Below are 11983 nucleotides of genomic sequence, written 5' to 3'. Positions count from 1 at the left end.
GTTCAGATGCCGCATCAACAGGCCAGTCAAACCCGTTTCTAAATGTATGTGAGGTAAGGTACTGAAGGGACGTTAACCGAAGGGCGTATACATAAAAACCATCACTTTGTCAAACCATTAGCTAAACTCTTCATGTGTGGATAATTAAGGTTGTTTTTCTACACATTTGGGTTGTTTTTCTACACATTTGCGTGAGCATTTTACTGCAATGTCGTCCTCATAAGCAAATCATGCCGGATGCAGGCAAAGCAGAGCTACGAAAGGAGATGTCGGCCTTGCAATGACAGCATGACACCAAGTAGCACCTGATCCGTATCGCGGTCTCCGCATTCACAATGGACAACCACACTTTGACTGCTCCCGGCGAGTCCTGATTTTGACAGGTCAGCTGTGCATTCACAGCTTTTTTCAGGAACAATACTTGAGCATTTTCCCCAAACAGTATTTTTATTCATTGCCTGAAGTTCCATGCTTCTAAAAGGACACTAATTTGACTTATCCCCCCCTCCCAAATGTGTCAGAGCTATGGTATGTTTAGCGTGGACTAATCATGTCAATGACAAAACTGAAATAAAGGACATATTTTCCATAAATGGCAATGTGTGTTTATTCTGTAAAGAAAAATGACTGCAGTGGAATCAAATCACAGAGAAGGCATTCAAGTGGTGGGATTACATTCAGTAGTCTTAGGGCTGCAGTGATCGCATTTCAGGTGAGATATCCCCCTTTGTGTTCCTGCAAGAAATTAATATGTAATTCTCTCATGGCCTGCAATCTACATCTCGAAAGTGCAGAATAAACAAGATACAACTCACTCAAAGCCCAGAGCTGTGCCAGCTCTGGAAGGACATGGGGTTCTCGCCCTGAATGATGACCTGATCCAAGTATTGGATCAATGTGTTGACATCACCACATTCTTAAAGTTACAACAACTCTTCACCTACTTGTTTTTTGCAATGCTATTACACTCATCACTGCGCTTCGGGGACCTCTTTCCCTTTAGTGCTCAACTTGTCTTCTCTTCGGAGTCTTGTGTAATATTTTTCCGCCCACAGCAGGCGATGAACGTGGATGTCCCAGCGGTAGCCGATCAGGGTGGACCAGCAGTACTCGGGGGACAGTATCTTGCTAGGCTTGTGTAGCCAAAAGTACTTGTTAAGGTGACTTTCGTCATGCCACAGTGCCTCCACTTCATTCTCCTTGTCCTTCACAATTCCCTGGTAGCAGCTTTCGGTTATGTTCTTTACCCCCTGCCATGTGCCCCCAAAGATGGCGGCATGGTAGTAGAAGTCGCCCTTCTCCATGTACGCCACTGACTTGGGGTTGCGGTCGTAGCTGTACTCCTTCTGGTAGCGGTGGTAGTAGAATGCATGCAGAAGGGCCACCGTGTCTCCGAGCGCCTCGGAGCCAAATCGTCCCACGAAAGTCTGGTCCACATCGAAGCAGAAGACGTACTGGTTCCGGTGTCGGATGTGCGACTCTATGACGTCTGCAATACTCTTCATGCGCGACATGGAGATGTCCTGCCAGCGATCATGTCCTTCTACCTCTATGATCTTCATGGTCCGTCCTAAAGCCAGAGGGATGGTAGGCACCCACTTTGGTGTGTCTGTGAAAATGTAGTAGGTCACAGGTAAACCTGTCATGAAGTGCTTCTCTGCAGAGGTAAGGAAATCTTGCAGGTAGACCTCCAGGTACCTGTGAAGAACAGTGATGTGCGTTCGCATAATCCAAGAGTGCTCTCGAGAGAAGAACCAAAAAGGTTAATATATCACAGTATGGTTAACCCTTAATGCTTGTGGCCTGGAAAATGTTAACATTCATCAAAAGGTCACCAATGAAGAGGCTGTTCTTGTGTGGCAACATGATCCTTCGCCTTCCATCAGTATAGACTGATTATTTTATAGGTGATTGATACATTTTCAGAGGTCAGTATTAGTAGTATTTATTGCAGCATTTATAAAAATGAAAAGAAAAGAAAAAAAAAAAAAAAAAAACAAAACAACCTTGTCTAGAAACAAGCTACCTTCTCCCTCAGAGCTGCTGAATCCCATCCAGCATGAAGGAAGGGTCTTAGATGATCTCTTTTAGACCCATTTCCCTGCCTAGTTTGAGACACCTACACAAGTTAAACATTCCATCACCCGTTTTGCTATTTATACTTCACTTACATAGAATGTATGATGCTTTGGGGGAAAAAATCTGCTAAATGTTACCAAAGCACTATTCAAACAATGCAACCATTGATAAACTGGTACTAGATGTTTATGCAGAATGAAACATGATCTTCATTTCAACCATTATCTTGTGCTAAAAAAAAAAAAAAAAAAAAAAATGAATATATTGGAATAAAACTGATCTACAACCTTTAATGCTACAAGACTAATTAGTGAGAACAGCAATAGTAAACATGTCACATGTAAAGTCCTGCCTGACAGTTATGTAAACCATATTGGTATGGTGATTATTCTTGCATAAATTAGAAGTTAGATTTTGAGGTTTATACTATCTTTTTAAATGATTATGATTTACGCATCTGGTTCTACTTCCTTACTTGGTTCAATCGGAGTGGGTGGGGGGGTCACCCAAACCTACCTTCCGACAGCAAACACGGTGAGCGCGACGGAGGTGCCCTTTTTACTGTGGTATCTGTCATAGACTTGTGGGTCAAACATCCCCTCCCACATGATAGGTGCTCTCCAGTAGGTGCATGTCTGAACATCGATTCTGGACCTGATACAAGAAACAGCATGTATGTGGAAAGCCACCAAGAACAGGAAAAGGTTCTCTACAGTGGAAAATAATGGAGTTGTGGGGGGCTGTGAGACACTTGCGGTTTTCAGTGACACTTCAGTGAGTCAATTCCTTCTTGTTATTGTGAGAGAAAAGACACCGTCGGAAAAATCGACTGTTAAGCCTTGCTTTGAAACTACGTACGGCCTAAATACACGCGGCCTGCAGCATATCCATGACTGCAAGTTGACCTTTCATCTCAAGAGCCAAGCTTGATCTGTTAAGAAGCCCATCAGTTTAGCAAAGATGTTTCTATAACCTTAAATGAGGGTTTTCATACAGGCTACTGTGCTGGTAATCATCAGGGTTCATGTCAGTGTGCTTCGTGTGATGGACACGACATGATGTTTTCTGGATTTACTGCACAAATTCCGCTGTGGCTTTGGAGTCCAGATTCAGCGTGGAGAGCAGTTACGCTGGACGTTCACGTCAGCAATGAGCCAGGTCTCCTATTAACCCAACAGTAGTTGGGCTTCAAACCAGACTCCCTCAACTTTGTGCAGGTAGACGACTCCTCTCCTGCACCTTCTTGCATTTGTATTTCGTTTAGTTGCTGCCATCCTCTGCTGATGGACCCAACCAAAACGTGAGTCAGATTTTGAAGTGACAGCAGTGGATGGACTTCCATTTTTTTTTTTTTTTTTTGGTTTCTGCTCCCCATAACTGGTGATTAAAGGATCAGAAGGAACGCTTATAGTAAAGCGGTTCATTCGTGAACAGGCACTGGCCCTGAAGCTGTCGAACTAAAGTCGCAACAAACAGACAAAAAGTAAATCCATGTGCAAACGCAAGAACTCTGCACTTTTCCTCAAACATCTACCAATTCTCAGATTTCAAAATCTGAAGCTTCAGGTCTGTAGATAACAACGCACAGTGGACACCTCCAACATCTTGCAAGTCTCTCCTTCGCCCAAACTCTCACCTTTAAAGAGTGTCCAGATAACCGAAATGAGCCGCACCCAGTTCTTGTTCCTTCCTATTACTCAACAGTAATGCATAGATAAGAAAACGGATCTTCCATACTATTTACTCTGCTGCGTGTCTACAGTCAGTTCACTTACCATAAATCTAGAGAGTTGTCAATATGAGTCCCAGACTTTAACTTCTCATTGGCAGGCAAAGGGCATTTACCCATGGCCACCAACTCTTGGACAAACCTGAACATATATGCAACACAGGCATCCAGGAAAACTACAAGTTAACATCTTTTTTTTAAAATTACAGTAGCAGAGAAAAAATGTTTGAACATCAATACATGCTTACCTTATGAGAAAACGACCAAGGAATCCAACAGAAATCAGCAGGAACACGACTATAACACAACCTATTTTGGATCGTGGCCTGAGTGGAGAACAAATGAGTTCATCGCAAGTTCACATTCGTTTATTTACATAATTCCTTTCTCCAAAGTGACTCACAATGTTAAGGTACTTACATTATTAATATTATTATTATTATAGGTATATTACATTACTTACCCATTTAGGCAGCTGGGTAATTTTACTGGAGCAATTTAGGGTAAGTACCTTGCTCAAGGGTACTAGAGCTGAAGGTGGCAATTGAACCTGCAACCTTTAAAAAATAAAGCTAATCTGTTCAGAACAAAAAAGTATTTTGATTTCACAAGAATTACTCTAAAAACAGTTATAAATCAACCTCATTTTCTTTAACTGCTTGTCCTGGTCACAGTTTCAGTGGTCTGGAGCCTATCCTGGAATAACAGGGTGTAAGGCTGAGGGCACGTACAGCCTGGATGGGGTGCCTGTCTATCACAGGGTAGTCCCTCTCTCTCTCTCTCTCACTCACTCACTCACTCACTCACTCACACCACAGGCAATTCAGAGCATCAAATTCACTTGAACTGCACGTGTTTGGACTGCGGGAGGAAACAAGAGCACCCATAGAAAACCCTTGCATACACAGGAAGAACATCCAAACTCTAAACAGGCTAAGCCAGATTCGAACCAACATCCAAACTATCCAGGTGCTGTGAGGCAGCACTGCTAACTGCTGCACCACTGTGCTGCCCCATTAAAAAAAAAAAATCACCCAACATAAAACATATATACATCTCCAAGCCAAGGTTATATTATAGACAATAAATTTAATATCATTGGACGGATCGCTCAAAATGCCAGCCTCAATATGTCAACGGAAGCTCAGAAAACTTGAGTTGATGTACAAAATTTTTGGAGATCTACACAGAAAAAGGCAGCCGAGGCAGCTGCTAGCATAGCGGTTAGAGCTACTGCCTTTGGACCCAAAGGTCACAGGTTCGATCCCCACCTCTGGCTGTAGTACCCTTCAGCAAGTTACTTAAAGGAAGCTAAAACCGCTCCAGTAAAATAACCCAGCTGTACAAATGGGTAAATAATTGTAGACAGACTACTGCTATAAGTTGCTTTTGAGAAAAGCATCAGCTAAATGAATAAATGTAAAGACTAAATCCAAATATCAAATTTGGAGGGAAAAATTGTTTTTTTCATTTCTTAAAAATACAGAACTTTCATGAGACAGGACATTACTAGTGGCGAACTGTAAAAGTGTTTCCACTCGATGTCTAGAGCAACGTTACTCTGTTGGGAGAAACCCATCTTGCCAGGAGGCCCGGTAGGTCCACCCTCACCTGACTTTGAAGACCTTCATGTTGGGTTGAAATCGCGCGCAGGTTCGGACAGGTAAGGACAGCAACATGAGGCTCACAGCTGCTCACGGTTCTCACGGTTCCCACAGTTCTCCTGCATGCGAAAAGCGAGTGGACTTTTTTCCACTCACGTACACCAAAAATTACACATTTCAATGTCACTTTCCAAACCAACAATAATAATGACAGTAATGACAAGCTATCAGTTATTGCCAATATGTCACTTTTCGTTAGATAAAGGTCACTTTGGGCTGCTTTGACACTTTGTTTCTGCGGTGTTTTACAACAGCAATGAGGATCTGTTCATTATTGCACCGGATCACGGTCCAGCTGATAGGAACCGGGCAAACTGACAGCACAAGACAGTCCAGCTATACGTCGTTTCGTTACACGTTGCGCTACAATGTGCACTTTGACACTTCAGATATGCTTTGGAAAGACTGCAGCATAATCAATGTGGGTTCAAATACTGTACAAATATAACTGTAGCGTGAAGAAGAGCTCCCACTTTTAGATTCATTTACATTAATACTTCAGTGTGGATAAATGTACCACTTCTGCAAACTGTAGCACCACATCCACCGGGTCCCACATCTAGACCACAGGTTTTAGAACCTTTTTTCCAGACCACAGAGCCCATGATTATGGAATCATGGTCACGGAAAGTCCATAAATACTGCACTGGAACACGGGGATGTGTGACTATGTCACAAAATTAAAATATATCTGATGTAATTACTCTGGTATTAATATTTATACCAGAGTAAGGTCTAATGTTTAAGCTTGGGGCTCATTTCAAAGGCAGCCTGCGCTACTCGGCCCCCCAGGTAAGGTAAACTGTCACATACACGGTATCTTTTTCCCCCCCCCAAGGAGGTTCGGACACAACATGATCGCTGTACCTGCTGCGCTCCGGACGCGAAACCCGAATTTTGCGCAATCCGTCAAACTTCAAGACGGCGGTGGCTTTTAAAACCGCCCCTTCAAGTCCTCGTGTAAAAGTGACATTTAAAGACCTGCATGAGGGAAATAAACCGACCTACTAGTTTTAACTTTTCCTTTTACACCCCCTCTTTTGTTGGCATTGATTGAAAGCCACGTGGAGGTGCTCACCTGAAGGCAAAGTCGTGTGGAAGAAGAACCCGAATTTACACTCAACAGAACCGCGAAACGTCCCATGGCATTGCCACGATTCTGTCCAAACGGGCCGAATTCATCCACATTCTATATGATTCTTCATTCATCTTCGATTTCATCCGAAACTAAAACAGATTTCAGTGAAAAACCTCATTCATCCGGCGTTTCCTCGTTTCCTCCCTGCCGACTCGACTAGTATCACCGTCAGCGTACCGACCCCCAGCGCGCCAGGCAAAAAGTTCTCACTTGGATAGCACTTTTTTTTTTTTTTTTTTTTTTTTTTATATAACTGAAACCAAAAACTATCTTTTTTTTGGGGGGGGGGGAGAACTGACAAATATAACCAATAATAAGCTTCCGTTAAACTTTCCGTGCAAAAGTACACGCGACAGCTTCCCAGCGCGCGCGCTCCGCTCCGTCGGTAATTAACGGTAATAAAGTAACGCGCGCGGCTCCGGAGCGCGACCCAAGCGCGGTCACGGGTTTGTGTACTCTCGCGCGCGCGGGGGGTAAAAAAACAGCACTTCTCGGTTCTCCTAGAGCACGCGACCGCCCCTTTAAAGTTCGGCACCCCACCCCTGGCTGTCGGAGAGCGCAGCGATTCTCCGCCAAGAAGCCGCACTTGTACGAATTCGGAAAATAAAAACTGCCGTAATGAGGCGAAAGGCGCGGCAGGACTCCGCATCTGTGGAGTCGGTCGAGCGGCACGCGCGCGCTACTTACTGCCTTTCCACGTCATGCCCGCAGCTCCTGGGTGGCCCGCGCAGGAACACACACTGTTAAAACTGCGGACTCGTGATGCATGTCTCGAGCTGCAGGGGTGTGTCCTGCCTCGTCTCGTCTCGCCTCATCGGAGGAACAAGCGCTGTGTGTCGCAAAGCAGCGCGCGGGGAACCTGCGCCGGCCGAGCAAGCTAAGCCTCCGCTCCGCTACCTTTGGGCCGCGATTCTTTTCCCAAAACTTCCTCCCGGGTGGAGGCGCGATCAGTTTCTCGGCCTTGCGTTCAAACAGCTGAATAATTCAAGAGAAAGGCGGGGGCGGAAAAAAAGAGCAGTGTCATTCAGGTGGAGCGACGAAAAGTCCTGTCTCTCTCTGTGTGTGAGCTGGAACCAAATAAGGCATTTAGTTACGTGTTTTATTTATTTATTTTTATTTATTTTTTTTTTAAAATAACAACTGCTGTTTATATTTTTGAGGAATCACGCGCAAGTTTCCTCTGGCGTAGATAGAGCTATAATTTAATTAAAAAAAAAAAAAAAATCAAAAACTGCATTCATTGGCTTGTCCTTGAGTGTTCTAAATTTAGAAGGGGGCCGAATAATAGTCCAACCTTAAAGTGCCCTTGGCTCCTCCCCCGAACACACACAGACAAAATTTCCGATTAAAACAGAGTTTCTCTGATCGTGCAACAGAAACTAAAATGAGAACAGGGGCCCATGCAGGGAGAACAAACCATAACTACATTTTTAATACATTTTATATTTAAACCAGCACCCCTCCACCCGGACCACCCCTAGAACCCGCACCAGCTGCTTTTGCAGTTCTTGTCACGGCCCCTCAGGTGGCAGCAGCCTGTCTTTATTTTTTCCATTGGGGGGGGGGGCATCAGCTGTTCTGGGTTCAGACTGAGCATATGTGCATCACCCACTAACAATTTGTACATTACATTAGGAGAAAGAGACACTTAGATGCAGATGTGTGATTCTTAAGTACAGTTTATTTCACCATATGAACCAATGTTCATCACATGAGTAGCTGCATAAAACTTTATCAGAATAGCGACCATTCCTGATCACCTTACTAGTAATTCTTTTAAGGCACATATAAACATTCATGTACATTACAGGAGTAGCTGTGTAAAGGCTTGTGATCTTAAAGTTACAGTGCATGAACATTTATACCTTACATGTACTTAAGAGATTACAGGTGAAGTGAGTCTGGTAGAGGTGAGTTGTCAGACCCTTTTTAAATGTGGACAGGGATTCAGCAGTTCTGAGTGAGAAGGGGAGGTCGTTCTACCACAACGGAGCCAGAACTGAGAACCTCTGTGCTTTACCTTTCGTACGGGGGACCACCAAGCGGGCACATGTGGAAGAGCGAAGCAGTCTGTTTGGCATGTAGCAAATGATCAAGCCTTGTAGATATCTGGGAGCAGTTGTATGGATGCATTCGTAGGCCATAACCAGGGTCTTAAATTTGATCCGGGCAGCTATAGGAAGCCAGTGCAGAGAAATGGGTAGAGGAGATAGAAGGGAATGCTTTGTCAAGTCAAAAACACAAACAAAATATTCAAGGTTGTGTCTATTGACTGAAAGGTAGCAGGTTTAACCACTTTGCTCTGTTTCCCCAGGTTATACAGAGAGGAGCCTGTGACGCTCACTGTGCAGCGCTGGACACCAGAAGCGGAAAAAAGGCTCCAGGACTGCTTTGACTCCGTGGACTGGGACATGTTCAGGAACTCATCCTCCAATCTGGATGAGTATGCCACAGTGGTCACGGATTTCATCCAGTACCGTGTAAGTGTCTGCATACCCCATAAAACAGTCCACTCATTCCCGAACCAAAAATCATGGATTACCGCCGGAATAAGATCCGCTCGCGAACCTGCACGTTTCAGTCCGGAGACACAGACGCGTACAAGAAGTGTAAGTACGAGCTCCACAAAGCCATCGCCAGCGCGAAACGGGAATATAGCAGGAAGGTGGAATCAGAGTTTAACTGCACTCAAGATGCACGTAGGCTGTGGCAGGGAATCCAAACTTTAACAGATTATAAACCACAGAGGCGGTCATTGACAGGTGCCACTGCGTCTCTCACTAACGAACTGAATGCGTTTTATGGCTGCTTCGAGTTCGAGACCAAAGACCCCCTCCTGCGAATCCCCACAGTCCGTGCTTTACCTTTCGTTCGCGGGACCACCAAGCGAGCAGAAGCAGACGAGTGAAGGGGTCTAATTGGGGTGTAGCAGTTGATCAAGATCTGTATATGGCTGGGAGCAGTTCTGTTGATGCATTTGTAGATAATAACCAGGGTCTTGAATTTGATTCGGGCAGCTATAGGAAGCCAGTGCAGAGAAATGAGAAGAGGAGATATGTGGGAATGCTTTGGCAAATCAAACACAACTCGTGCAGCAGCATTTTGTAGAAGCTGCAGAGGTTTGATGGCAGTAGCAGGAACACCACACAGGAGAGAGTTACAGTATCCAGATGGGAAGTCACCATGGCCTGCACAAGTAGTTGGGCAGAGTCAATTGTGAGGTAGGGACGGAGCCTACGAATATTATGCAGGATGTATCTGCAGGACCAGGTTGTGGCTTCAATGTGCTGAGAGAAAGATAGACTTGAGTCAAACATTACTCCCAGACTCTTAGCCGAGGAGGTAGGCAAAATGAGTGAGTTGTCTAGTTTGATCGAAAGATCGTGACAGGAGGACAGGCCAGCTGGGAGGTGAAGAATCTCTGTTTTGGAGAGGTGAGTTGAAGGTGGGGATCAGACATCCATGAAGAGATGTCTGACAGGCAGGCAGCAATGCGTGGGGAGATGTCTGACGCACCAGGTGGAAAGGAGAGGAAGAGCTGGGTATCATCAGCATAGCAATGGTATTTGAATCCATGGGAGGCTATAACTGGGCTGAGGGAGGAGGTGTAGATCGAGAAGAGAAGAGGACCCAATACAGAGCCCTGCGGGACGCTGGTTGAGAGAGGCAGAGGAGAAGAACGAGAGCTCTGCCAGACCACTCGATAGGATCTGTCAGAGAGGTAGGACTCAAACCATCTTAGTGTCGCTCCTTTGATCCCAAGCTGACTAAGAGAGGAGAGTAGAATCCGGTGGTTGACTGTGTCGAATGCCGCAGACAGATCGAGGAGGATGAGAACCGAGGAGAGGGAGGCGGTTCTAGCAGCTTGGAGAGCATCAGACACCGCCAGAAGGGCTGTCTCAGTGGAGTGACCAACTTTGAAACCAGACTGATAACCATCGAAGAGATGGTTCCGGGTGAGGAAATCAGACAGTTGATCACAGGCCATCTACTCTAGGGTTTTAGACAGGAAGGAGAGGAGAGAGACCGGTCTGTAATTTTCAACCAGATTGGAATCCAGGGAGGGTTTACAGTGGTAATGGATGAGTAACCCGGGGGGGACACAGTGGTAATGGATGAGTGACCCAGTGTAAGTAGTGTATCTAGCAGTGTAAGTCACCGTGGTGAATACGGTGTGCGGGCTGATGACACTACATAGAGTTCATTGGACAGTTGCTTTGGAGAAAAGCATCTGCTAAATAAAGTAATGTAAATTCAAACAGCAATGTATTTATACAAGAGAAGTTCAGAATAAATACCTTTCCTCAGAGCATTGGGGGAACTGGGATTTGAACAGACAACCTTTAAGTTGGCAGTTATTATCACGGAATGCTCACACTACTAAAAACCCAGATGCAAAGTAACAAATAAGTGGGAAAAGGTGAGAGAAAAGTAAAATCCACTTAGGTTAGTCGCATTCCATGAACGTGCTTGTTGTCAGTCTAGTTGTTTTCACAATTATCTAGTTAAAGAAAGATAAATTTAGCACACCGAAAGTAAACAGTGCCAAGAACTGGCTTGAATACAACGTATACGGTATAGCTAATGTTGTCGAAATTAGCTGTTTAAGTGATATTCCATTGCTAATGTTACATTGATATTCTGGTTAGAAAGGACATGGAGCTGTGGCAGAGGCTTTCCGGTGAATATTACTCTCATTTATGTCAATTATTATAATTATTATTGATAATCATCATCATCATCATCATCATCATCATCATCTCCAGCCATGCAGTTGAATAACCATGTTAATTCTACCTGGTGTTTCCCCTTTAAACCAACAAATTCTGGTTTTGGAAACCTGGGTGCCTCTGTTTAGTCGCAATCGCAGTTGTCTTGTAGACACCAACTACTCATCGGTGATTAAGATTAAAGAAGACTCAGCCTCGTTTACATCTTTACCTATTTAAGTATTTGGCAGAATTAATGTTCTTAAGAGCTTCAGCCTTCATAGGGAATAATTTTGACCAGCGGAAACTTCAAATCCATTCGCAGAAGCTACATCACCCTATTGCATCTATGCAAATTCTTAACATATTCGAAAGATACGAGATTTTTCAGTCTGAAGAATTTATTACTAAGGTTTCATTTCCAAAACTGAATCCAGGTTAGAATGCAAGGATGTAAGTGCAAGTTAAGTGCAACTGAACTAAGCAGAAGTGACAACTGGTAATGTAGTGGCTAAAGCTATTGCCTTTCGATCCAAAGGTTGCAGGTTCACTCACCAGCTGTAGTACCCTTGAGAAAGGTTCTTACCTTAAATTGCTCCAGTAAAATTACCCTGCTGTATAAATGGGTAAATAACTTAAGTGTACGTTCATTTGGAGAAAAATG

General features: G+C 44.3%; 1 protein-coding gene across 5 annotated transcripts; it reads right to left on the bottom strand.

Annotated features, from left to right (window-relative positions):
* Positions 1–174: 174 nt before the first annotated feature.
* On the bottom strand, positions 175–7698 carry LOC108924914 (alpha-1,3-galactosyltransferase 2-like). 5 transcript variants are annotated; one of them, XM_018736545.2, is made up of 6 exons: positions 7298–7698; positions 5420–5563; positions 4057–4134; positions 3855–3950; positions 2596–2733; positions 175–1698 (listed from the first exon to the last, which is right to left on the bottom strand). In XM_018736545.2, the coding sequence occupies exons 2-6, from the start codon at positions 5485–5487 to the stop codon at positions 972–974; spliced, it is 1107 nt and encodes a 368-aa protein (XP_018592061.1). In that variant the 5' UTR covers positions 5488–5563; positions 7298–7698; the 3' UTR covers positions 175–971. The 5 variants fall into 5 exon arrangements, with proteins under 5 accessions (XP_018592061.1, XP_018592062.1, XP_018592064.1 ...); XM_018736546.2 differs by having other exon boundaries at positions 5420–5531; XM_018736548.2 differs by having other exon boundaries at positions 5420–5531; positions 7508–7698.
* Between the last annotated feature and the right edge of the window lie 4285 nt (positions 7699–11983).

This window comes from Scleropages formosus, chromosome 2 (genome assembly GCF_900964775.1).
Source record: "Scleropages formosus chromosome 2, fSclFor1.1, whole genome shotgun sequence".
NCBI lineage: Eukaryota > Metazoa > Chordata > Actinopteri > Osteoglossiformes > Osteoglossidae > Scleropages > Scleropages formosus.
Note: the sequence above shows the minus strand (reverse complement) of the source record. Positions and strands in the feature narration are given on the sequence as shown.